General features: G+C 41.4%; 1 protein-coding gene and 1 long non-coding RNA gene across 2 annotated transcripts; one reads left to right on the top strand and one right to left on the bottom strand.

The window, feature by feature from the left end:
* Window positions 1–2,825: 2,825 nt before the first annotated feature.
* Window positions 2,826–5,613, bottom strand: LOC124649048. The gene is made up of 4 exons (XR_006986517.1): window positions 5,421–5,613; window positions 4,846–5,322; window positions 4,061–4,775; window positions 2,826–3,872 (listed from the first exon to the last, which is right to left on the bottom strand). It is a non-coding gene; the product is annotated as an uncharacterized LOC124649048 (long non-coding RNA).
* A 12,421-nt stretch (window positions 5,614–18,034) lies between these two features.
* LOC124650125 (condensin complex subunit 2-like) lies at window positions 18,035–26,497 on the top strand. Its single transcript, XM_047189685.1, has 13 exons — window positions 18,035–18,337; window positions 18,429–18,530; window positions 18,645–18,765; window positions 19,292–19,359; window positions 19,440–19,500; window positions 19,594–19,791; window positions 19,878–20,167; window positions 20,889–21,042; window positions 21,127–21,383; window positions 21,462–21,492; window positions 22,123–22,262; window positions 23,993–24,103; window positions 26,254–26,497. The coding sequence occupies exons 1-13, from the start codon at window positions 18,035–18,037 to the stop codon at window positions 26,464–26,466; spliced, it is 2,049 nt and encodes a 682-aa protein (XP_047045641.1). The 3' UTR covers window positions 26,467–26,497.
* Window positions 26,498–26,962: the final 465 nt, after the last annotated feature.

Raw genomic sequence — 26,962 nt, 5'->3', positions numbered from 1 at the left:
GATATAGTAAATTGCAGAAGACAAAGCATTTCACTTGTACTTCTTAATTTTCAGAAATTTTAGTTTCAGAATCATTTGTTGAGCTTTTGTGGGTACTGAATGTAGGATGTCCTACACAAAGTATTTCTGTATCTATCGTAGTCCCATGTCATGTAGTTCTTGACCAATGCCAACAACTTACTTTTCATGTTGGTGCAACTTCTTGGAGCACCTCTCATAAGGGCAGACTAAAGAGAGGCATATAAATTTAAACATTTATATTAAGCTGATGAACCAGTACATAAACCAGCGTCGGAGGTTTTATAAGAAGCCACACAACAGCTAGATTATCCATTCCTACGTAGAACTACACAAGAGTAGCTTCAGTGATAGCTTATAAAGACTTCGTTGAAAACAAACCTTGTAGAAAAAAGAAAGAGTCCAAGCCGGGCACTGCAAACTCTTCCTAGCTCTTCGACCGTCCATCTGTCCATCCGACCGACTGATTGATCACCATGGTCCAGGGCACAAGCGGAGCATAAGTATGCGCGGCCTGATGTCCTCATGCTCCCTTAGCTGTCACACGACCACATCAGCTCGTCGATCTGGCCAAACACCTCACCATCTTGGTCAAATCAACATACAAGCAACCACCCCCGCTCGGTCAATTAAGATCAATCTCGTAATTATATTCTTCATAGGGCACCTAGCTTTGTCAACTTTCATGTCGATCTAGCAAAAAAGCATAAACAAATACATTAGTTCTACATGTGCCAGCAGGAATACCTTTCTATGAAGCTCTGCATGAACATGTAAAGGAGCCTAAATGTATAATTGCTGGAAGTACATATTTTTAGAAAAGAGGATGTAAAAAATTTGTGGTTTATTTACTACTTAAGATAATATACATCTAATGAAGGGGCTACTCCACAACATGTCCTCTTTTTCTGAAAAACTCACCTGATTAAAGGAACTTCCGAATAACTCTGCATATATGTATATTAATACCATTAAAACAATAGATTGCAGTGAGCATCATCATCTATATGAATAATTCCCCTCAACATAAAAATTGATTGTTCAGAGTTCATCTCAAACCGAATTGACTGTACGTGTATTGCCATTCCCACGTGTCATGAATTGAGTATGCATATTTGCAGCATTTTACACCGATGGTCGCAAATATTATTCTTAAAAATCAACGCTGGAGATTTAGCTTTTTTTTTCATTGATGCTAGACATTTTCAAAATATAATGATCTTCTGTTATCTCATATCTCCATTTAACTATACTGCATGTGTCAAGCAAGAGTTATATTGTAGGTCTGAATATTTGCTTTCCTTCAGAGTGCACTAAGGGGGCTTCAATCATTTCTCTTCTTTTACCTAAAACATTTAGTACAAATAATCTATAGTCTAAATACAAATTTATGCCTTTTAAATACAAAGAAGGGCGGACAAAGCATAACAATATATGTATTCTCCAACTGCAAGTCTACAATACAGGATTACCTAACCAAAAGTTCAAATGAAAATTTCTATCATGAATAAGAAAAGAAAATGTCTATATATGGAATTGGTGCTTAAAGACAAAACAACTTCTATACAATTCCAGTTTACTACCTAGAAATTTTTAGTTAAGATTCATGATCCCTGAATGCAGCACGGTGCCTTGCAATCTAGATTCCGAAGCACGCTTTTTTAAATTTATCAATTAGGTGATCTACAAGAATAATTTCAATCAAGTAAATAAAAATGGGTTGTGTGCATCAATCACCACAGAGTGAATAGCAAATGGGTTGTCAGCTAGTTTCCCTGTTCATTCAGGCCAAGCCACATGAGGTGTTTGCTACCGATTTTCTCTGTTTTAATCTTCTACTGAAATCTTATCTGCCCATTTTGTTTTCTGCTCAATCAATCAAATGGCCATAGCAGTAAGAAGTAACATGAAGTACAATAACTAAACAAAACAGAGGTGAACTGACCATGTCATAAATTAACTCAACATTGATAGTACAATTCCGTACCACATAGCAAAGGAACTATATTGTACCAAAATTATCAAGTGCAGCTTAAGCAATTAACTCAACATACATAAAAAAAACAGACCGATCTCTTGAGAAAATATGAGTGCAATTGATCCACATAACAATGATGCATCATGGGGAGTACCTGCCTACTATATCCAATCATGACTTCTTCCATTTTAGATGATAATTTAGACCCCATGATTTTCGTGGCTTGATCACAAAGGCATGTTGTATACAGACTCTTGACAATAACGGCCTGCAACACATTTTGCTCCATCAAGGAAATTCCATAGTAGATAGCCCAACATAACCAAAACTATATTTTAAAATAGAGAAACATTTTATTTTCATAAACAACACCATTTTGTTTATAATATAACATATTATGCAAAGAAAATGAATTTTTAACTAAGAACCAGTCATCCAAATAAAGCCAACTCGGTGTGTAGCCAAGAGTAATAAGTATACTTAAATACTCCTAGAAGGTATGTTAACATAATTATGAAATGAAAAGGTATGTTATCATGATGATGAAATGAAAAGGCATGTTTCATACTTTGTCTTTGCCTGGCTCCTCTTCTCACAAATAAAATGTTATTAGTACTGGAAGCAAAAACTCGCAGTCTTCTCTTACATGACCTTCTTGCAGAGAGGGGGAGAGAGACGTCCAGGATAGAAAATTCCAAACGACGATAATCTATTAGTCATTCATCACTATGAACTTATAAGTGTGCACCGCAGCTGAAATTTTGTATCCATTTAAATAAGGAGAATATCATGTAATTAAGATGATAAATCACAATCAGTACCGTATCAGTAGGTTTTTGGGCCTTGGACACACGAGCAACCTAAGGGACAAAACTATAACAGAGAACAAACAACATGTTGTAACATGATATCACATTGGACATTACGAATATAGAACCAGAAGCAAGACCCTTACAAACAACATGAAACGTAGACTTACATCTTGCATGTACACACCCTCTAGTAGTTGGATTAGATCCTTGGTCGACTGGCCTTTAACAGGTATTATTTAACCTCCCTCATTCAAACAAGCTACAGGCAATAATCAGCGTATAATAGAGGATATCTAGATCATCCAGTCAAGAAATGTTATTAAAAGCGACCTTGCGCAAAATTTCATGAATGAAGTACCAGAAGGGCAAGCCATAACCTCCAATTATACAATGAAAGACAATCAAGTGCCTGAAGTGGTATTTACATTCCCATATTGATTTTGCTAACAATGTTCCGGTAGGTTTCTGAATCTCTAACAAATGGTAAACTACAAATCTGCTATGTTCTCCACCTTCGAGCCTAAGGTGGTATGGGGAATGAATAACATGTGGCGTAACTTCAGGGAAATCTGAATTTCACAAGATTTTAGAATAAAGTGAGCCTGCTATTTCCCTATTAAATAGTGTATGTGCTGCATAACGAAAATAGGTTTCTGCGCAACCACATGAGACAGTGATCCCATATAGATAGCCGTCCTGGTTGACATTTGCTTGTGTGTTACAGTGAAGGTACACATGATTCTTGAATAGATAAAATATAAATGTTGTACCATATGACAATATATATAACAACATAAACTTATTTTATCTTTCTCTTTCTCAACAAGTGATCAAATAAAAATTTTGCTAAATTTGTAAGGAACAATTGAACAAAATATATGAACATATATTTTCGCATTGAATTACAGTGAGTATATGAACATGGATGCTCACCAGTTGAGATGGTGGCACCCTTGGCTTAAATCTCACTAATCTTCTGGATAATGATATAACTGAGTGTTGACTTGGAAATTTTGATATGTGAAGGTAGCGAGGGTCGTTCCATCCTCCTTGCCAATCACTGTCTATCAATAAGAAAAATCATCAAATTCGCATCGGCCAGACAACACCAAAAAAACATTTCAATGAGCATATGTTCGATGAAGATTTCGCACTTGTCAAATCGAGTCATTTCAGATCTGGGTAGAAGAAAAAAAGCTACAGCCTGATATACATAAGCTAATATTCTTGATCAAATATGTAGCATGAATACCTTTGGATCTAGATTCCAGCACAAGAAGAGGCACAAGAGAAAATAGGCACAAGAGAAAATATCAGTTGATTCGTTCTGAATATGGGTGAACCGACTCGAGACCAATGTTGATGATAAACACACCCAACGTAGTTCCCAGCATGTGAACCTGCGAGGTAAAAAACTATTTGTCACCTTCTCCTAAGTTTGGGACTACTACAGTAGAAGGTTTAATGGTGTTCCTCCTTTTTGCAACAGATATGAATATATTTATAAAGCATGTATGCTGAACTGCTAGTTTGTAGAGTTACATACCATCTTTTGTTTGGTACAAACATTTAACAAGTCTATCTGATGTCAGTTCTAATTCCATTCTCCGGAGAACACATAATATCACAAGCTAAAATAAATATTGTTATTTTGAGCACTAAGCCTCAATTTTAAATTTGCTGGAAAATCATGAGAAGAACAATACATCTCACAGTATGAGCATATGGAACAATTACCTCTCACACTTTTGTGTGACCATTAAACAAGATTACCTCAACAAAAAAACATAACCAGAGAGCCTTGCAGGAATCTTTAAGCCAGAATCAATGGTGCGACCATACTACAAGCACATGGTATATAATACAGAATCTCACCAGCAGTTCAGCGATGCAACAAGAATGCTACCATACAAATTACCTGACTCTTCTTATCCGAATTAGGAAAGGTGTGATATTGCATGAATATACTGTTGGAAGAAAAAAGAATTAAAATTCAAAACTTTCTATGCTGAAAAATAAATTCAGTATAGAACAAACCTGAACAGAACTTACTGCAACATTTTGACCGCTCCTAGGATAGTAATTGGTGTAGGTTTTTTTGCAGCGGTTTCACACTTATCTAGGTTGCGGTCCCTGGCGACATATATAACTGGGTCTTTTATGGCTAATGTTCTGACTCGAGCAAGCTCTCTACTTACATAGTAGTCTTATCTGTGACTTTAAATGGGTGAACTTGGACCTGTTCGGCTGTTCCCTAGCAGCAACAATTGGTCCACAATTGTTCCATAGCCTATACTTGACGACTGCTCACATTGAGGAACCTAGACAGAGATGAAATTGATTCAAGTCGATCTGTCCTTCTCTTTGTCTTGCTCGCTAGACGAGACTTTGTACCCAGGCTCTAAAAAAATTCTGGGTATGCCACTGTATGGAGACACAATCGACAGCACCCCCATACCACAGATCGGGATGATGTTGATGGTGAGGCTGAGCGCGGCAGAGAAGACCAGTTTTCTGCTCAGCGCCACATGCAATGGCATCACAAAAGCGTTAGATTGCTGTAACATCTCAAAATAGGGTTCAATCAGAACCAAGCAAACTGCCTAGCCTACCTCAGACCACGGGCATCATGGGGTCGACAACCCTGGCGTTGATCCATGCGAGAGAAAACTACCATTTATTTCCCCTCCGCGCAACAACGCGAATTCCAGCTAGGGGTAGATCTGGATAGGGTTTGTTGATGGAGGAACCAGGAGGAGTAGTGCGGCGGCGACAGTGTTGGTCCGTGTGGTGATCTGAAGCGCAGCGGAGGGCAGGGCAGGGCGGCGGCGGCGACGGCTGAGGGCAGGGTGGCAGCGGCGACGGCTGACGGCAGGGCGGCGGCGGCGACGGCTGACGGCAGGGCGGCGGCGGCGACGGCTGAGCGCAGCAGAGGGCAGGGCGGCGGCGGCGGCGGCTGAGGGCAGGTCGAGTGATTAGGGGGTGCGGTCCTTGTTTGTGGAGCGGAGGTGGATTTTTCCCCAGGTGATCCTGTCCCGGCCCAAGTTGGTGCGGCCCATGTTGGCGCGAGCGGAACCGGAGACGACGACGACCAAAATTGACGTATTGAGAGAGGATGGCAGAATAAGGAACCACTTTAGTCTTTTTAAGTAGTATAGATATAGATATAGATTAAGTAGTATAGATAGTAGAGATAACATCATTCGGAATACATAAACCGTCAGGTGGCTGTACTAGCCAGAGCTGACGTCCAACATAGCTAGAAGTAGCAAAAAGTGAAAATTGGGACGCTGTCTCCTTTATCTCCGCCGGCCAGTGCTACAAATCTGAAAATGCACACTTACAATATTCCACTGCGAAACTACGTGGCCTGGCTCATTCACTACTGCCACAGCCAGGCTCTGAAGGAAACAAGACCAGAATCGCTGGTCTTTTCTATTTGCCGCTCAATGCGGTGCACATTTGCGTGGGCCCAAATTCCTTCTGTTTCTTAGCTCTTTTCACCGGACGAGGTTTCCGCTTGCTTGTGGACGAGGCGTTTTGGCTCTTAAATGTTTTTTTAGCGCAGTTGAAAATGTCAAAAAAGTTTCGAAAAAAATTGAGGTGTACATCTCGACATCATATGTGCTTAGAAAGTGTCGCGTGGAAAAAAAATACAAAATTTGGTGCTTAAAAAAACTTTTCACAAGATATTTCTTTGTCTTTTTTACACAGGACACAAAAATGTTAGTTTTTTCGCGAAACTTAACGTGCACACGTATAATCTCGACTTATAAGCACCAATTTTGTTTTTAGATTTTTTTTTACATTTGAAAATATTTTTCCTATATAGCAGGAGCATATTCTCCCATGTTCAAATGTGGATTACCGCTTGTTTTTACGCTTATTCGCTGTGGTTCGGCTTTGGTTCCTTTAGGGTTTTTTTTTTGTTTCTCTCATTTTTTCAATTTCAGTTTGGTTCTTTTCAGTTTTATTTTTTCATGTGTATATATGTTTAGAATGTTCAATTTATTCTCTTTGTTTTTTATTTTTATTTAGTTTGTCTTTTATTTTTATATATTACAAAAATTATCCAAATAAATTTTAAAATTCATATAAATAACATAAATATTCATAGCTGAAAAATATTTCAAGTAACATAAATATTCATATAAAAACATTCAATTAAAGGTTATTATTGAAAAAAATTGAATAATATTAAAAATTATTGGGAAACCTCATAATGAGATTAACGCTTTTATTGAAAAAAGTTTAAAAAATTAGCAAGGGAGGTCCTCGACCCATTCTTAGGCTTATTTTCACCAAAAGGGCAGGTATCTTCACATTGTGAATCACCTTAAGGCCTATATTCCTCCTCGAAACAAGTCAACTGGGCTAGAGCACAAGCAAGTGATGGGGTTCGTAGCATAGAAAACAAAAATTTTCCTACCGCAAGACGAATAAATCCAAGATCTAATCTATGGAACACCCAAGATCTAATCTACCAAGATCGAAGCAACGAGAAGATCATGTGAGACTAACCCTCGAAGATTTCCAAAGCCTACGAGATTAGATCTCGTTGTTGATGTAGTCGATCATCCTGTGCTGCAATCCGGCAGCACTTCCGTACTCGGTCGTGCGTACGGTGTCGATGAAGCCCGTCCTCTCCCCGTTCCCGCGGGCAGCGGAGGTGTGGTAGATCCCCTCGGAATCCCGGCAGCACAACGGCGTGGTGGTGGAGGTGGAGGAGAAATTCCTGCAGGGCTTCGCCAAGCCTGCGCAGGAAGGAGGAGGGAGAGAGGGGCGGCTAGGGCTTGGGGGGATGATGTGCTGCGCCCCAGCCCTCCCCTCCCTCTTATATAGGCGTGGGGGGGGGCTGCCTTGGCCCCTCCTCCAAGCCTTTGGGTCGGCCAAAACAAGGGGGGAACTTCCCCCCAAGTTAAGTCCCTATTTTCAAGGGATTTGATCTTATCCACTTGGTACAGCCACATGGGCCTTGGGGGCTGGTGTGCATGGCCCATGTGGGCCTATGCGACCCCTCCGGTCCATGTTGGTCGTCCGGGATAGGTGGGCCCCACTATGGTACCCTCCGGAACCTTCTAGAACCTCCGGTACAATACCGAAAAATCCCGAACTTTTCCGGTAACCCCGAAAATGACTTCCCATATATGAATCTTATTCTCCGGACCATTCCGGACCTCCTCGTGATGTCCCGGATCCCATCCGAGACTCCGAACAAACTTCGGTCTCCATCTCATATTCCGAATCTACTTATGCGACATCGAACCTTAAGCGCGTCACCCTACGGTTCGTGAACTATGCAGACATGGTCGAGACTCATCTCCGACCAATAACCAATAGCGGGATCTGGAGATCCATAATGGCTCCCACATATTCAACGATAACTTAGTGATCGATTGAACCATTTACATACGATACCGATTCCCTTTGTCACGCGATACTTTACTTGTCCGAGGTTCGATCATCGGTATCTCCATACCTTGTTCAACCTCGTTACCGACAAGTACTCTTTACTCGTTACCGTGGTATGTCATCTCTTGTGATCCAATCACATGCTTGCAAGCTAATCAGACGACATTCCACCGAGAGGGCCCAGAGTATATCTATCCGTCATCGGGATGGACAAATCCCACTGTTGATCCATATGCCTCAACTCACACTTTCCGAATACTTAATCCCATCTTTATAACCACCCATTTACGCAATGGCGTTTGATGTAATCAAAGTACCCTTCCGGTGTAAGTGATTTACATGATCTCATGGTCGAAGGACTAGGTAACTATGTATCGAAAGCTTATAGCAAGTTGAACTTAATGACTTGATCTCATGCTACGCTTATTTGGGTGTGTGTCCATTATATCATTCACCTAATGACATAACCTTGTTATTAATAACATCCAATGTTCATGATCACGAAACCATGATCATCCATTAATCAACAAGCTAGTTATACAAGAGGCTTACTAGGGACTCCTTGTTGTTTACATAACACACATGTATCAATGTTTCGGTTAATACAATTATAGCATGGGATGCAAACATTTATCATGAACACTAAGATATAACAATAACTAATTTATTATTGCCTCTTGGGCATATCTCCAACAGTCTCCCACTTGCACTAGAGTCAATAATCTAGTTTACATTTATAAAGATATAACACCTTGGCCTTCTGGTGCTTATCATGTTTTGCTCACGGGAGAGGTTTTAGTCAATGGATCTGACTGTTCAGAAACGTATGTATTGTGCAATTCATTTGCGTCTCAACGCATCACTCATTTTCCAAATGAGTCGGCATATATGCTTAGTCCTCTGGTGGAACCTTAATTCCGCGGTCTGAAAATAAGTCACTAATATTGTCATACACAATATAGCTTCAAAGTTCGGACACTATCGGAACTGCACCAAGTTCTCAAAGAACTCCTCGACTTAACATCCTCAGTCATTGTCAAAACAATGACATACTCTGCCTTCGTTTGTAGAATCCGTCACAATATTTAGAACTGATCTAAATCTAGCATAGACTTCTTCTAGCTCATTGTGCTACCTTTTAAACAACACTTAGCCTATTTGAGATTGAAATTTTACTTTTATATGTGACCAAACTAATATCGGTGCAACACTTTACAGCGATTTGTTTGTCATTACCCATATAAAAATATATATATCCTTGGTTCTTCTAAAGCACTCAGGGATATTCTTACTGTTGTCCAATGATCATTACATGAATCATTCTGGTATATGCTCGTAACACTTTAGAGCACAGGACACCTGACTTTGTACATATTATTCGTGATCTAAAATCACTCATGTGTTTTTACTCATTGAGTGTCAAATACACTCAAGTCTTGTTAAACCTTCACATGGAAAAGAACACCTTCTTAACATTTTTATATTGAACTACTTCAATATTCATTCTATGTACTTCGACTTAAACTTATTATGTGTTTCAATCTATCTTCATAGATCTTGACACTAAATATGTTTCAGTCCATATCCTTTCATTGAAATTAATTCTCAATGAAACCTTTTTTAATCAATTATATAATTACATTATTTATAATCAACGATATGTCATCTACATAAAGTATTATAAATATGTCTCAGCGCTCCCACTTAATTTCTTGCAAATGCAAGCATCTTCATCGTTTCTAATGAAATCAAAAACTCTTTGACTATTTCATTCGGTGAAGATTCCAACTCCGTGATACTCACTTCATCCAATTGAAGTTTGTATACCTATCTAGTATTCCACGGACTAGCAAAAACTCTTGGTTGTATCTAGTATACATCCTTCATACACACTTCTGGCAAGGAATGTATTTCTGCCATCCTACTATCATATCTCATAAAAGAAATATGTAGCGATTACTAGAATAATCCACATAGACTTTAAGCATTGCCACAGAAGATCTAATCTTATCGTAGTCAACTCTTTGAACTTTGTCGTAAACAACTTTTCGATAAGTCAAGCTTCTTTAAGGATATTCCATCCAAGTCCATCTATTTTATAGATCCATTTACCTTCAAAAAGTATTCATCTATCTTGGATTTCACGGCGCATAGCCATTTTAACGGAGTCAGGGCCCATCATAACTTCTTTGTATGTAGTTGGTTTATCATTGTTCAAAAACAATCCTTTGTCCACAAATCATTTATTTGATCACAAAGTAAACCATACCTACAAGGTTCAATGTGTACTTCGATCTCCATGGCTAAAACACTTTGTAGTCATGGGAGCCATGATCGTCGCGGCCGCTTCGGAACCAATTCCGATGCTGCGCTACTCCGATCATTACGCTCGGGTTCATAAACCTTATCAAGTTCTATTGTCCTCCCACTCAAATACTTCGCTAGAAAACAATTTCTTGGAAATAAGCAAGTAACATTAACAAACACTTTTGTCTTTTACTTCATAGTGGGAAGAATTCCCAATCCATTCTCTTGGGATAACCAACAAAGACATTCATCCGGTTTTGGTTGTAAACTCATTTACTTATACCAAAATTTTAAGAAAGGACTATTAGGGTTTATACCCATGCCATAACTTGTATGGTGTCATCTCAACGGATCATGATGATGCTCTATTCAGTGTAAAAGCGGTAGTCTCTAAAGCATAATCCATAAAAATATAATGGCATCAATATTTTATCTCATCTTTGATCCAACAAGGTTTGGATATGTCTCTCGGATACTTCATCATCACTATGATACTCCAAGAAACGTGAGGTTGTAGAACGATTTCATAACTCTCTTAGATGTTCGCTAAAACTCGTAATTCAAATATTTCCACTATGATCCAATCATAGATATTTGACTTTTCTATTACGATGATTTCCACTTCATGCTGAAATTTATTTGAATCTATTCAAATGTCTCAAACTTCTTCCTTATCGAAATATATCCACATATATATACTCAATTCATTGTTAGAAGTTTTCATGAAGTAGAAGAATCTCCCGCACACAACTATGCCCAATGAACCATATACATCACTATGTATGTTTCCACTAAGTTAGTTGCCCGTTCAACTCTTGGCCTATGAACGGTATTTAAGTCATTTCCTTTTAGAAGAGATTTGCAAGCGCCAAATGATTCAAAAATCATATGACTCCAAAATTCCATTCAAATGGAGTTCCTTCATGCGTTCCTTTCTAACATGACCTAAATGGCGGTTCCACTAATGAGTGGAGTTCAAATCATTTGCCTTATGGCATTTTAGCGTCGGTGTTATGTATGTGTGTTTCACCATTAAGATTTATAATAACTTATCCATCGTACATGGAGCAATGTCATAATTTGAACAACTCATTGTTTTCATTTGACCAGAGCAAAATAACAATTTATTAAGTTCTTTATTATAAACTCTAAGGGCTAGGTAGAATGCCAACGACAAACATAATAACACTTTATTATGTTCCAGACGTGCATTATTACCACATTCCTTATCGATCACTTAGGCCATCGTCTTCTTGTATTGCGTTGTATTGTATGACATCTCATACCAACCAATCTGGTACAAATACCCAAGAATTTTATTATGTGACCAAACAAGGAATACATCCATAACATGTATATCATCTATATACACATGAGCTAGACTTTCTAGTCTTTTTCTTTCTTTCTGCCAAAATATCTTTGTGGTTTCTCTTTTAGCTTTCCCCATTCTCAGAAAACACTTCACCTTCAATAACTTCTAGGTCCATTGGTCAAATATCAATAACCTTGAGGTTCTTACTTTGAAGTTGATCATCATATGACAAGTGTTCCAGACTTCACTATTAGTAACTTTGTAATATGATGAACAATTTCACTCATAATTTTATCCATCATATCATGACGACTTTCCGAGACCATGTCTGTACATGCTAGGCTCGTAAAGTTTAACCTCAGTATTCGCATGTGCAAATCTGGCTTGCACCCGTTGTATGCACACGTAGAATCTATCACACCCGATCATCACGTGATGCTTCGAAACGACGAGTCTTAGCAACGGTGCATACTAAGGACGATCACTTCATGGATATGCGAATATCGTTAGTGCCCAACTTAGTTGGAGGATTGGGACGCGTGGCGTCTTCAACCTTCGTACATTCCCATAAAACTTATGAGTTTATGTAGTCTCACTAGATTATATTCTATCATCTTGCAATAAGGTCTTAGATATCACATATATCTCATACCTCGCTTATTTCTGAAAACAAAATTTTCAGCTCCTTACTTTTCAAACGGATTTGAACTTCAAGTTTCATGGAGACAAGATGATTTTGTACTAATTGAAACCATTGCTCTTTGAATCATCAATGTGAGGTTTACTAAAAGTTTGCATTAGGACTTAATCATATCTTGATTCTTTAACAATACGGTACCAGTCCGTAAAGTTACTTGTCAGACTTAACAGTATTTCTATCTCAATTACAAGACTAGCGCATGGTAGAAAACGGATGCCAATTCTACAAACTTTAATTCAAAATACTATTCAGACTATGTTCATGATAATTAGTTCATGTTTTAATCTAATTACTAATGAACTCCCACTTAATACAACATCCCTCATGGTTGTTAAGTGGTACACGATCCAAATCCACTACACCAAAACCGATCATCACGTGAGATGATGTAGCTTCAATGGTGAACATCAACATGTTGATCATATCATCCATATGACTCGTGTTCAACCTTTCGGTTTCTTGTGTCCCGAGGCCATGTCTGTACATGCTAGGCTCGCCAAGCAAACCCAAGTATTTCCGCGTGTGCAACATGTCTTACACCCGTTGTATGTGAACGTAGAATCTATCACATCCGATCATCACGAGATGTTTCGAGACGACGAACTGTAGCAACGGTGCATACGAGGGGAGAACACTTTATTATCTTGATATTAATGTGAGGGATCATCTTATAATGCTACCGTCGCGATCTAAGCAAGATAAGATGCATAAAGGATTAACATCACATGCAATTCATAATATGTGATATGATATGGCATTTCTTCTTGTGCTTTTGATCTCCATCTCCAAAGCACATGAGCATGATCTCCATCATCACCAGCATTGCACCAAGGTCCATGGCACCGCTTCATGGTTGTCCATCACTTATAGCTACTATAACAACTACTTGAAATAAAGCTATTACATGATGAATAGACACGCAGGTCTTAACAAATTTAAAGACAACCATTAGGCTCCTGCCGGTTGCCATAATACAATAATGAACATCTCATACATCAAATATAATCATCATCACATCATGGCCATATCACATCACCAAACCCCGCAAAAACAAGTTAGACGCCTCTAATTTGGTTTGCATATTTTACGTGGTTTAGGGTTTTCGAGTAAGATCCAATCTACCTACGAACATGAACCACAACGGTGATACTAGTGTTGTCAATAGAAAGAGTAAATTGGATCTTCACTATGGTGGGAGAGACAGACACCCGCAAAGCCACTTATGCAATACAAGTTGCATGTCAAGCGTGGAGCAAGTCTCATGAGACGCGGTCATGTAAAGTTAGCCCGGGCCGCTTCATCCCACCATCCCGCAAGATGCAAAGTACACAAACTAAAGCAACAAAAGCATCAACGCCCACAAAACCATTGTGTTCTACTCGTGCAACAGATCTATGCATAGACATGGCTCTGATACCACTGATGGGGTTCGTAGCATAGAAAACAAAAATTTTCCTACCGCAAGACGAATAAATCCAAGATCTAATCTATGGAACACCCAAGATCTAATCTACCAAGATCGAAGCAACGAGAAGATCATGTGAGACTAACCCTCGAAGATTTCCAAAGCCTACGAGATTAGATCTCGTTGTTGATGTAGTCGATCATCCCGTGCTGCAATCCGGCAGCACTTCCGTACTCGGTCGTGCGTACGGTGTCGATGAAGCCCGTCCTCTCCCCGTTCCAGCGGGCAGCGGAGGTGTGGTAGATCCCCTCGGAATCCCAGCAGCACAACGGCGTGGTGGTGGAGGTGGAGGAGAAATTCCTGCAGGGCTTCGCCAAGCCTGCGCAAGAAGGAGGAGGGAGAGAGGGGCGGCTAGGGCTTGGGGGGATGATGTGCTGCGCCCCAGCCCTCCCCTCCCTCTTATATAGGCGTGGGGGGCTGCCTTGGCCCCTCCTCCAAGCCTTTGGGTCGGCCAAAACAAGGGGGGAACTTCCCCCCAAGTTAAGTCCCTATTTTCAAGGGATTTGATCTTATCCACTTGGTACAGCCACATGGGCCTTTGGGGGCTGGTGTGCATGGCCCATGTGGGCCTATGCGACCCCTCCGGTCCATGTTGGTCGTCCGGGATAGGTGGGCCCCACTATGGTACCCTCCGGAACCTTCTAGAGCCTCCGGTACAATACCGAAAAATCCTGAACTTTTCCGGTAACCCTGAAAATGACTTCCCATATATGAATCTTATTCTCCGGACCATTCCGGACCTCCTCGTGATGTCCCGGATCCCATCCGAGACTCCGAACAAACTTCGGTCTCCATCTCATATTCCGAATCTACTTATGCGACATCGAACCTTAAGCGCGTCACCCTACGGTTCGTGAACTATGCAGACATGGTCGAGACTCATCTCCGACCAATAACCAATAGCGGGATCTGGAGATCCATAATGGCTCCCACATATTCAACGATAACTTAGTGATCGATTGAACCATTTACATACGATACCGATTCCCTTTGTCACGCGATACTTTACTTGTCCGAGGTTCGATCATCGGTATCTCCATACCTTGTTCAACCTCGTTACCGACAAGTACTCTTTACTCGTTACCGTGGTATGTCATCTCTTGTGATCCAATCACATGCTTGCAAGCTAATCAGACGACATTCCACCGAGAGGGCCCAGAGTATATCTATCCGTCATCGGGATGGACAAATCCCACTCGTTGATCCATATGCCTCAACTCACACTTTCCGAATACTTAATCCCATCTTTATAACCACCCATTTACGCAATGGCGTTTGATGTAATCAAAGTACCCTTCCGGTGTAAGTGATTTACATGATCTCATGGTCGAAGGACTAGGTAACTATGTATCGAAAGCTTATAGCAAGTTGAACTTAATGACTTGATCTCATGCTACGCTTATTTGGGTGTGTGTCCATTATATCATTCACCTAATGACATAACCTTGTTATTAATAACATCCAATGTTCATGATCACGAAACCATGATCATCCATTAATCAACAAGCTAGTTATACAAGAGGCTTACTAGGGACTCCTTGTTGTTTACATAACACACATGTATCAATGTTTCGGTTAATACAATTATAGCATGGGATGCAAACATTTATCATGAACACTAAGATATAACAATAACTAATTTATTATTACCTCTTGGGCATATCTCCAACAGCAAGCCCAAAAGAAATAAAGAGAGAAAATGGAAAAGAAACAACGTCAACATCGCTAGATCGACGAAAACGAAGATGGCTAGCAATTGTTTTGCCCTCCGGGAAAATTCCCACCACGTTCCTAGCACCATGAACCACTACGTCACGAGCATCACCTCAAAGACATGTAGCAACAACAACTACGCAGCTGCCCGAACTGATCCTAAGGTTTCATCTGGTATGGTATGGGGAGCGGGGAAGTGGTACACACCACGGCCTTCACGAAGGAATATCGATACCCGCAAGCATCAACACGCCATTATTGAGACGGCAACAATTTGTCCCAAACTCAAAAAACCACACCCCCGGATGATCTGAAGCGCACCAAAAAAACTTGCCACCCACCACCACACGTTAGCACAGTCTTCCAATCACCTTTGTCATCTCACCATGGCCCATGTTGTGAGGCTGGCAAGATCGAGAAGAAGGGACTCCGGCGAGGGACGACATTAGTAGCATGCGGCAGGGAATGACCTCCATCGCCGTTGACAATATGTGACCGGATGCAGCAGCAAGGACACACTAGGCCCACACAGGCCCGACTGGGGCCAAATCAGGCCCGTAATGACCCACCCCCGTACCGCAGCAGGCACACCATAGTTTACGCCTCTCCTAACACGAGTACCCGCTCCTCGGTCCGTCCGGGGCACCACAGCCATACCTAAGGTGACCCACCCATCCAAAAAGGCCCAAATCTAGGCATGATTCTCCAATGTCGACTCACCCTACTCTCTTCACGCCATCTTCAATGACAAATGTCATCAAAGAACCACGACATTTGCGCCCACCGTGGGGCGAGTTGACGACTAGATTTAGTCAGCTGAGCGAGATCTCTCATCAACGGTTAGACCTCTTCCGACTGAGTCATGTATTTCACATGACATGATAAGCGGAACCAATAGAAAATTCAAAAACACGCATTACTTAGTCTATCCAGGCTACCCCGTGCAAAATTCAAGGAATTCCTTGACCATCAATCCGCCGAGTCTCTACTACCTAATAAGAATTTTGGTGTTCTATTTCCTGCCAAGCAACCGGCCCGTCAATTTCTTCATCGCACCTCTGAGCACCGACAACTAGGCCCGTCTGAAATTAACAAACCCTCGTGAAATCCCCGCTCCTCTTTCACCCCATGCTCTCTCACACACATCTCGCTAGCCACCGCTAACCCCGCAGCTGAGCACCCGTCCCATGTCCTCTCTAGCGTATCTATCCTCTCCTACTCCCCTGTCACCCAGAGCTCGAGACCGACGATATTCCGTTTGCCACCCTTTGGAGCACACCACCTATTGTGGATATACTTCATGGATTGGCTCTACCCGGATCCGCATCGACATAGTTAGTTGGTTCTGTACCGACATTGGTTATCTAGATCCTTACGTGTACCTCAAGTTGTGTACCTAGTTAGGATAGCGCTATTAGAGCCCAACATGGACTACTCCTTGTAAACCCTAGATCTTGGCGCCTTTATAAGTCGGATCCAGGGAGCCCTTGAAGCAGAACCAATCCTCTCATTGTAATCGCCCACTTGTTGCCCTTATAGTGAATTGTAGCAAAGACGCAGGGTTTTGCCACCGTTGCGAGATCTGAAGCTGGGTAACTTGTGTCGCACCATCAGTGTAGATTCCCGCCTTTCGCCCACCTCTCTCTCCATGCCGTGAGGTACCCTCCATGGCATACTCGTCATTCACACAATGATAGTTGGTACCCACCGTAGGGCAAGAGGCGCTTGGAGGGCGGATCCGTGCGTGGTCCACCTTCCCAGGCACCGGCGACACTGTCGCCATCGGGTGCGTCCTCTACGCCGGCAACGTTCCCATCGTCCCCAATGACGAGTCTTGGGTTCCGGCTAGGAGAAGCCCCACCTGTTACATGATCATCCCAATCGGCGGTATCCACGTCTTCATCGGCGATATCGGCAACAAAGAAACTGATCTGACGTCAAGACCAGAATGAACCACGGCTTTCAGATATATATGGGCAGGAATCCCCTCGGAATGTTTCCACATTAGATCTAGAAAAGTCAATGCCCACGCAAATCACCCTACGATATAGGTGATACCGGCGGAAGACCAATGCAGATCCACTTTGCCTAGCAATGTGTTTAAACGTGTGATAGAACAACATGCTGACAGTGCTTCCTCCGCCCACGAGTGACTTGCCGGGTGGGACGGGTGGCCCCGTGAGATGGGCTCTTTTAGCGGCATCCCCAAAAATTTGAAATCACCCCCGCCAGCGCCAGGGCAACCGCAACCCACTCCACGCGAAGCAGCAATTTCCCCAAGTCCGATCCCCTTTCCCTTGCCGCCGTCCATCCCGAGATGCCGCCAGCCGAGGACGCCGCTGCTACCGCCCCCCCGCCGGCGCCGACCCCGCCTCTCGGCCGTGGGACGGCGGCCGGTTCGCGGCTGCTGCTGCTGCAGTCGCCGCCGCCGGCGTTCCCGCTCGGCTCCAATGACGACCAGCAAGAGCGCGCCCGCGCGCGCGCTATGGCCCGCGCGGCCTCCGTACGCCGGCGCTCCCTCGCCGCCACGCTAGCGCCCAAGGCCCCACACCCCAACCTCCTCAACCGGGACGAGGTCATGGACCTATTACATAACTGCATCAAGCTCGCCTCGGAGAACGTACGTACGTATTCCCCACCTTCAAAACCCTAGGTCGTTCCCTCGCTCTTACTAAACTTGTGTTTTTTCTCTCCTCCGCGAAATTTGGCAGAAAATCAACCAGAAGAACACGTGGGAGCTGGGGCTCATCGACCACCTCAGCGAGATCATCCAGGCGGGGGAAGAGGATGACGACGAGACTAACTTCCAGAAAGTGCGTTGTGTGCTGAGATGTTCCATTTCCAGTCTTTATCAAATCGGGAGGAGATTTATTCTTCTTTTCTTCTAAAATATGTTTGGGGAAAAAAAATCATGGTTTTCGTTCCAGGCTAGCTGCACGCTGGAGGCGGGTGTGAAGATATATTCGCTGCGTGTGGATTCGGTGCACTCTGAGGCATACAAGGTGCTCGGTGGGATCAACCGTGCAGGAAGGGGGAAGAGGCTGGTACGTACCCACTATCATTGCTAATATCTTACAACTAATTTGGAGTGTAATTTGTCCCTTTTATACTGTAAACCACTAGACATCGTAAAACGAAACTCAGAAGTAAGTTGCAATCCAAGGATTTTGGGGTTTACTGAAGAAGACCGTGTTCTAAATCCAAAGGAAAATAGAAACATCTTTTAAGTTTTCTATTAAAAAACTGCAGTGTCAGGATTTTAGCTCATCTTTTTTTCTTGTCCAAAGGCAATAAAATAGTGTCACGTTACCATTTTCTTGGGAAATTGCTCAGCTTTACATTACTATATTACACTGGTTTACAAGGAGTGTGCACTTTAGATGGGTATCAACCTTCCGAGAACGGCATTGGTTGAATTTTGTACATCTTGTTGCCTTTATATTCTCACGGCAGTATTTGGGGAATTCCTTAGCTGCTTACCGTAAAATTTTAACTTCATGTTCACAATTAAATGTTGAAAATATAAGTTACATTTCTACATCCCAATGTCCTGATTCGGTAATTGTCATTGAAGATTTGGGAGAGGGTGGCGATGCAGAGCCTGCACAGGAAGGCATCAACAAAAAGGATGCGGATAAGAGGGTACATATCTTTGAGCTGATTATTGAATTTCTTTTATTTTACTTATTTGTTATTTTGCTTACGATGTTTTGTCTGTGCAGATTTCACCTGCTTCGACATTGGAGTCCTCTTTTGAGGCTCTTAATGTGAAGAAGTTTGATGGTATGTTCCAAGCCTTTTCTCTTTGTGCTTCTATAGGTCATATTTATTTGATCATTGGGCTGAAATCATAAGATCTTTTATTTGCACTTCTAGTTGCCTTCACGGTGGATCCTTTATACCACCAGACCACGGCTCAGTTTGATGAAGGTGGAGCGAAGGGTCTCTTATTGTACAATCTTGGAGTGTATGGCAGTTGCCGTGTGCTTTTTGATTCGTTTGAAGCACCAGACAAATTTATCTTATCTGATATCCAAGAGAAGGCTGAGGTGATTGAACTTTCATTTGCTAAAGGTAATATCAGTCTGTCATTCTGCTGTGAATGATCTTTACATCTTGCTCCCAATGCGTTTTTCACTAAGTTGCTACTTTTTTGATAGAACAAATTGAGCAAATGATAGTTCACATGCCTCTGTGCAATGATATCTCTCCTACCTTGAGGGATATTGTGGCTCAGTTTGATGAAGAAAATAAAAGGCCATCACATGATGCATCTTCCGGGCAAATGCCAGTGATGGAAGATCAGATGGTTGACAGTAATAACAGCGAGAATGATGACAACATGCGATCTGATTGTGAAACATGGGATTTTGGTGGCGGCAATGATCAGGATGTTGCATATGATGAAAACGGCAATTCGATGAATTTCAACTCAACAAACTACGAAGAGGTACTTGTAAACTTGACAAAATTACATACAGAACATAGCTACATTTCTGAGGGGAACATCTGTTGTCTACTTGTGTGTTATGTACGTCCTCGGTTTCAAACTAGATTCCATTTTAGTTTCTTCTACTTGCATTGCATGTGTTGCTTTTAAGATGACACAGGGTAATTTAATTCCTTGGTAGAGAATAGAGATGGACATGGCGATAATTGAATGGGAATATGTACATCTCACTCAAACTGTTAATTATTGTTTCCCAACTCTAACGAGGCATCTAGTATTTTGAAACAGAAAGAGCATTTGAAAATATGTGAGCTAAGTCCATTGTCATCCAGTAGACTTATTGATTCATATATTTTGTAGCTTGCACACAAGCATTTCTTTTGTTGTTAAATCTTATGCCTACAAATGATTATTCCTCTTCTGGTGAAAATACCCACTTCCAGGCCATCTACAGTGCAAGGTGCTTACAATATAAACCAGTTCTTTTCTCAAGCACCAGTGCATATTTCTACAGTGGAGGTGCCTAATTAAGCACTTTCCTTGCATAAATAAGCTGTGGTGCCTAATTTAAAACTTGTTTACTTTTCTAAACACCTTGCATTGTAGATGGCCTTAGGGTTGTGCAGAGGCAATTATTCTGTTGAAAAACATTTAAAGTTTGTTACAACCTTAGAGCTCCAAACCTGATTCTCTGGTTGTCTTGACTGTATTGGTGTATCAGGGAACCGATGAGTACACTTTTCAAGACCCCGATGGTCCTGATGTAGACCGAAGGTTCGAGAAAATTACAGATCTATTGTCACTTGGCATGGGCTTTTCGTCAAAAACAAATGCTTGGGCTGGACCTGAGCATTGGAAATATCGAAAAGCTAAAGGTAAATCTGTGCAGCTAGTCCTGTTTTCTTTTGTTGTTCCATTTCAGACTGGCTTGCTTAATGTTGGAGTTTACCTTCATCTAGATCTCGAGACTGCCCGGACTTCATCTGGTGATTTGGATGTAGCAAAAAAGACAAAGAAAAAACGAGGCAAAGAGGAACCTGATATCGATTTCACCAATGCATTGGAATATGAGATGGAAAATGTGTTTGCACCTCCCAAGAACCCGAAATCTTTGCTGCTGCCTGCAAATAAGGGTAGCTGCAACAATAAACTTCCAGTGGATTGTCATTACCAACCTGAAAGTCTTGTTAAATTATTTCTTCTTCCAGATGTTCTGGTAATTCTAACTTTTCATGAAAAATATTCTTAATATGGATCTAAGGTTTATTGTAATAACTTATTGATCTTTTTATAGTGCCTGGCTCGGAAAAGAAGAAAACCACTTGGTAAATTTTGCTACATTCTCGCTTTATTTATTTAAATTGAGTATTTCCCTTCCTGGTATTTGTTAGAGGTCCTTGGTAGACATTGCTGTTCTAAAAAAATATATTAGCTTTAATTTTCACTATTTGTGTTGCTTTCCTCTAGTTCCTTTTTGTTTCTGATATCTTTTCAAGTTCAAGTTGTTCCCTAAATAAACTGTGCTGTCGATCATATTGTATTATTTATGTTTCAGTCTGAAATCACTGGTTTTGATTTTAGGTTTTAATCTTTTATTTAGCATAATCCAAGCAAGATTTAATCTCTTAGACAATGACAGATTTTAGGTAGGATCCTATTAGAACTAGGGCTCTGTTTGCAGTTGACGAACTGTGCTGTGCTGAACTATAATCTGCTGCCGGAGCAGAGGTAAAAAACTTGGCTAAGAAGGTAAAATAGGCAAAAGCTGGATAGATGAATGGCATTATCATAATCCACTGTAATGTCAACAGAGCTAGGTCTCATACTAGGTTATGTCTTCAGAGTGCCAACTGTGGACTGCCTATATTCCTGTTGATATGATTCTGCTAAAACAATGCTCACCTATCTCTTTTTGATATGATGGTAACCATGGCACCTTTGCCCCATCCTTGTAGATGATTCAAGGGACAACAATGATGACTTTATGGCATCTGGACCTTGGGATGATGATAATTTGTGCAATGATCATCTTGATGAAGGAAATGCGGCTAGTGATGTAGTAGAGTCAGTAAATCTTATTGCTAAACCAAGACAGGTGTTCATCCTTGTTCCTCTCTGCTTTTAAGACATTCGTTTTTGTATACTATATTGGGATGTGCTTCTGTCTTTTTATCTTTCTATGTGCATATGAAGAAAGTTCAGTTGATATGGCTATATACAGCCCTCCTACCTTCATGATTATTGATGAGCAATGCAATAACAGCACCTTTCACTCAGGCTTAATATTTTAACAAGGATCTTAAATTTGTTGCACTACTATAGACTTAATAATTGGTAGATAGTGGTTTCCAATATTTTGTTTCTGATCTCGACTGAGCAATACTATCATTGGCTGTCTGACTTGTTTGTTCATAAGATGCAGCTTTATGATTCTACTGTATATAATGCTTGTGTAGCTTGCTTTTTTTTTTTTTTTTTTTTTTTTTTTTTGCGAATGATAGCTTGCCTTATTATATGATATAACTTTACTGTAATATAATGATCAAAGGTGAATACATCTAGACCAAACAATATTGAAATAATCTGTTGGAAGTTTGCTTCATGGCTTGAACCTGCTTAGTACTATCATTGGCTGTCTGACTTGTTTGTTTATAAGATTCAGCTTTATGATTCTACTGTATGCAATGCTTGTGTAGCTTTGCATATTATTATGTTACAACTTCACTATTATAATGATCAAAGGTGAATACATATAGAACAACCAATATTGAAATAAACTGTTGGAAGTTTGCTTCATGGCTTGAACCTTCAAGCTATGCAGTTCCATTTCACTTCAATTAATTGTTTGAGGTGCAAGACGGTGACTTGGTCCACTTTGTGCACTAACCATTAAGTCTATACTCTAACAAATCTGAAATGAACAGTGTTTTCATGCTGCAATATTTAGTACTCCCTCTGCCCCATGAAACATGTCGAAGATTTGTCTAAATTTAGATGTATCTGGACATTAAACAGTATCTAGATACATCTGATTAACAAATCTCAGACATGTTTCTTCGGATGGAAGGAGTACTATGCACCATTAAAATCTTCTTTCTTATTTCTTGGTGTGGATTGAATCTGAATCTGGATCTGATTTGTGTGTTGGTAGATGCATGTTGTTTGAATTAGAGTATATACACAGAAGTGTAAACTGCAGCCAGACGTTACTGAAGTACTCGATTTCATAATATATGTCCATGCCATAGTATGCACTAAACAAAGGGGCACATAATTGAAGAAAATATATATTATATTGGACCACCCTATTTCACATATAAGAACCATTTGGTCCCTTATACTGCATTAAAGCAGGGGCAGGAAGTGAAACAATTGTGGCATCTATGCTACTTTTCCTCACGTCTTGCATTGTAAAACAACACTTAGTGGACTTGCGTTGTGCAAAAGAGGAGGTGGGTTGAAGGCCAAATGATCCCATTTAAGGAATTGGGATGATTTATCTATGATCCTGATGAGCTAACTTGTTCACCTCATAATGAACCTGCGCATAAGCTTTGCTTTGTGCTGCTTAATAGTCCCCTAGACAAGAAAATGACATGTTATGTGTCTATATAGTAAAACACGAACCTGTGCTGATGTTGTCCATGTTTTCCTCTTGTTCTTTAGATACAGTCCCAGATTGTTCTTAGTATGGACATATTTTCTGTATCATTCAATTGTATTTTGATATTTTCACTTTCACAAATCAATGATTATTCATGTCTGGTACTTTTGGGCCTGTGTTTGCAGATCTGAGCTGATGTCTATTTCCTTTCTGAATCATAGGTCAATAAGATAGATATAAAATATGACAAGGTATCGAAACAAGTCGATGTTCATGCCTTAAAGGAGGTGCTCTGGAATCACATTCATACATCTGCTGAGACTGATGATCTGGTAAGCCATAAACTTCGATTACGGTCATAAAATACTATGATTACTTGTCATTTTTGTATACAGATTAGCTGTGACATCCCCTTTTGGAAGTATTTGCGTACCACAACAATTCCTGTCAGTTTTATTGATGACAAGTGCCTGTCATGATTACAACCCTTTTCTCTTCGATTAGCATGATGCCATTTTCTAGCAACCCCACTGTGGTGCTGTAATCTAATGTATACTAAGGGTGTGTTTGGTAGCCCGTATCACCTCGAATTTACTCTCCCACTTGAGATATCTCACCTATACAAGCTGTCTTGAGATTTTGTGGTGTGTTTGGTAGCCTGCTTGTGTTGAGAGAATCTGAGCCAATACATTGTTTGGCAGCATCTCTGGGTTGAGATTGGCTCAAAACATTAGAAATTACAGACCAGTCCAAAATTTTACACAAAAGACCCAAAATAAAATTAAAAAAATCAATCGGGTCCCTCTATCTGGAAGAACACGGCAGTGGGCGGTGGAGCGCCGGAGGCGCGAGGTGGCAGACGGTGGGCGGCGCGCCAGCGGGCGGTGGTGTGCCCGTTGCTGCTGCTCCGTGGGAGATCAAGAGGGCGCCCGTTGCTGCTGCTCCGTGCCGCCGCTGCTGCTCGGTGGTGGCGCAGCCGTTGCTGGTCGTCAGCGGCGCGGCCGTTGCTGGTCGACGCGGCGCGGGTTGCTGAGGACACGGGAGGAGGGCGGCCGATTGGAGAGGCAGAAGGCGGCCGTCGCGAGTAGCCTCAGCTCGGCCTCGGCCGACGGGGGATCTGGAGGTCGGCTGTCGCGTGATGATGAGGGCGCCGGCGCGGCCGTTGATGCTGCTCGGAGGAGGCGGCGGCGCAGGTGGCTGGGGACGCGGGATGAGGGTGGCGACGGGAGAGGCGGAGGGTGGCCACGGGAGCTCCGGAGGGTGCAAATGGAATGGAAAATAGGTGGGGGTTGGGGGTCTGGGGGTGCTGCGGGCCGCTGCTACAGTCATTTGCGGGACGAGGTCAGCTCGGTCGACCCGCGAAGCTCGATTCTAGCTTCGCAACCCGGCCTGGCTGAGAGCTCTTTTCCGTATGAGTCTGGCAGTGCCGAGTTGGACCGAGCCGGGCTACCAAACACACCCTAAGTAACAACCATGCTATCCCCACCATGCTATCACCATTTACTGACTTTCTTGGTCCAAAAGAGTTTTCTGAAACCAAGTTCTTTGACTTAGGTGACAGTTTGGATCTGAGCTTTAGCATTGACATGTATGTATCTTTTATATTTCTAAACAAGAGAGGATATTCTTTTTGTTTCTGGCTTTCTGTACCAAGTAATACCCCTGCATTATTTTACCGCTCACCAGTGGATGTTGCAAACTGATTTGGGTGGGTTCAACATTTAAGTACAGAAATTTAGATACCTGTAGAACTACAATGAAAATAAGTTTGTCATGGTTTTACATACTTTCAAGTGCCACATATCTTTCATTTGCCTTGGAAAGTTCACTTAAAAAAACGTTGAGGAATTTGAGTTCCAACCAACCATGCGACTTTGAAAAAAGGAACTTAGATTGACCAACCTATGTTTATATGCACATAATACTTAGAAAGTTGCATACTGAAATATCACCTTACATCATTTAAATTGCTTCAAAATAATCCTAGTTCTTTTTGAGAGCAAAATAACCCTAGTTACATACTCCCTCTGTCCTCAAATAAGTATACTTCTAATTCTTGTCCTAAGTCAAGTTTTAAAACTCTGACCAACTTTATTTAAAAAAGTAGCAACATATATAACATATTCTGCATGGATTTCTAAGATGATCCTAGTGATACTAAATTGGTGCCATAAATGTTGTCACTTTTTCCTATAAAGTTGGTCAAGCTTTAAAACATTTGACTTAAGACAAGAGGTATAAGTACACTTATTTGTGGATGGAGGGAGTAACATGTTAGAACACACGTACATTTCATTAAGGGAAATAGAACACGTGTGCAAAAAGCTGTGTAAAAGCATGATCACGTGTGCACATTATATTACATTTGTCACTGGTAATATAATTTCCTTCATTGCAGCAGGCTTTGCTGATTCGTCAGAATTGTTATCCTGTCTTTGGGCACAGAATTGTTTTAACTTCATTTTCCTGGTTGGTCCAGCAGGAAAGAGAGGGCACGGAACCATCCCTGTGCCTGACGAAGGTACTGCATGATCTTCCGTGCAGTAACCCAGATGTAACAACAACCGACATCTCGCCACACCTTTATTTCATCTGTCTCTTGCATCTGGCAAATGAACACAGCTTGAAGCTGTGCGACCGCCCATCCTTGGATGAGATCGATATATACGTTCCAACTTCGTTGCTCGTGAATTAAATTCTGCCCCTGTCCTCCGCAGTTAAATGTGTAGATGTCTTATTAAGCTGCCACCGTGCTGTGTATCATGTAATGTAACCCCTATGATGATTGTATTATTACCATTTTAAAAGTTACAAAAGTTTGCTTTTACCAGAGAGTTTTGGGCAACTGTAGATGGCAATTTGCGCCAATCATTTGGCGATGCGTTTGGCATTTTTTGTGTAGATGTGTGTTGGTGTGGGTTGGAATAAAATAGTTGTTAAAGGTTTTTAATGTAAAATGTACAAATTATATATGGAAGAGATGAGAGATGGATCGGGCAAGATCCAGAAAATTCCCCTTTCACCCCACTCTCTGTTCTTCTACTCAATCCTCAAAATCTTGATGATTTCCATGTGAGAATCAATATGGTATCAGAGCGGGACAGTTCCTGAGTGTTCTCCCCGCAATCTTGAGCAAAGATTGGCCGCCGACAAGGTGCTGTGTCGCTGGAGTCTGGAGTCTGGAGTTTGAG

Source organism: Lolium rigidum, chromosome 4, assembly GCF_022539505.1.
Source record: "Lolium rigidum isolate FL_2022 chromosome 4, APGP_CSIRO_Lrig_0.1, whole genome shotgun sequence".
In the NCBI taxonomy this organism is placed as follows: Eukaryota; Viridiplantae; Streptophyta; class Magnoliopsida; order Poales; family Poaceae; genus Lolium; species Lolium rigidum.
Note: the sequence above shows the minus strand (reverse complement) of the source record. Positions and strands in the feature narration are given on the sequence as shown.

Excerpts from the sequence above, each read along its gene's own strand:
- LOC124650125 (XM_047189685.1), top strand. The coding sequence starts at position 18,035 with ATGCCGCCAGCCGAGGACGCCGCTGCTACCGCCCCCCCGCCGGCGCCG. Across the intron at positions 18,531-18,644 it reads ACGAGACTAACTTCCAGAAA|GCTAGCTGCACGCTGGAGGC; the intron begins GTGCGTTGTGTG and ends TTTTCGTTCCAG. Across the intron at positions 24,104-26,253 it reads CTGCTGAGACTGATGATCTG|GAAAGAGAGGGCACGGAACC; the intron begins GTAAGCCATAAA and ends TTGGTCCAGCAG.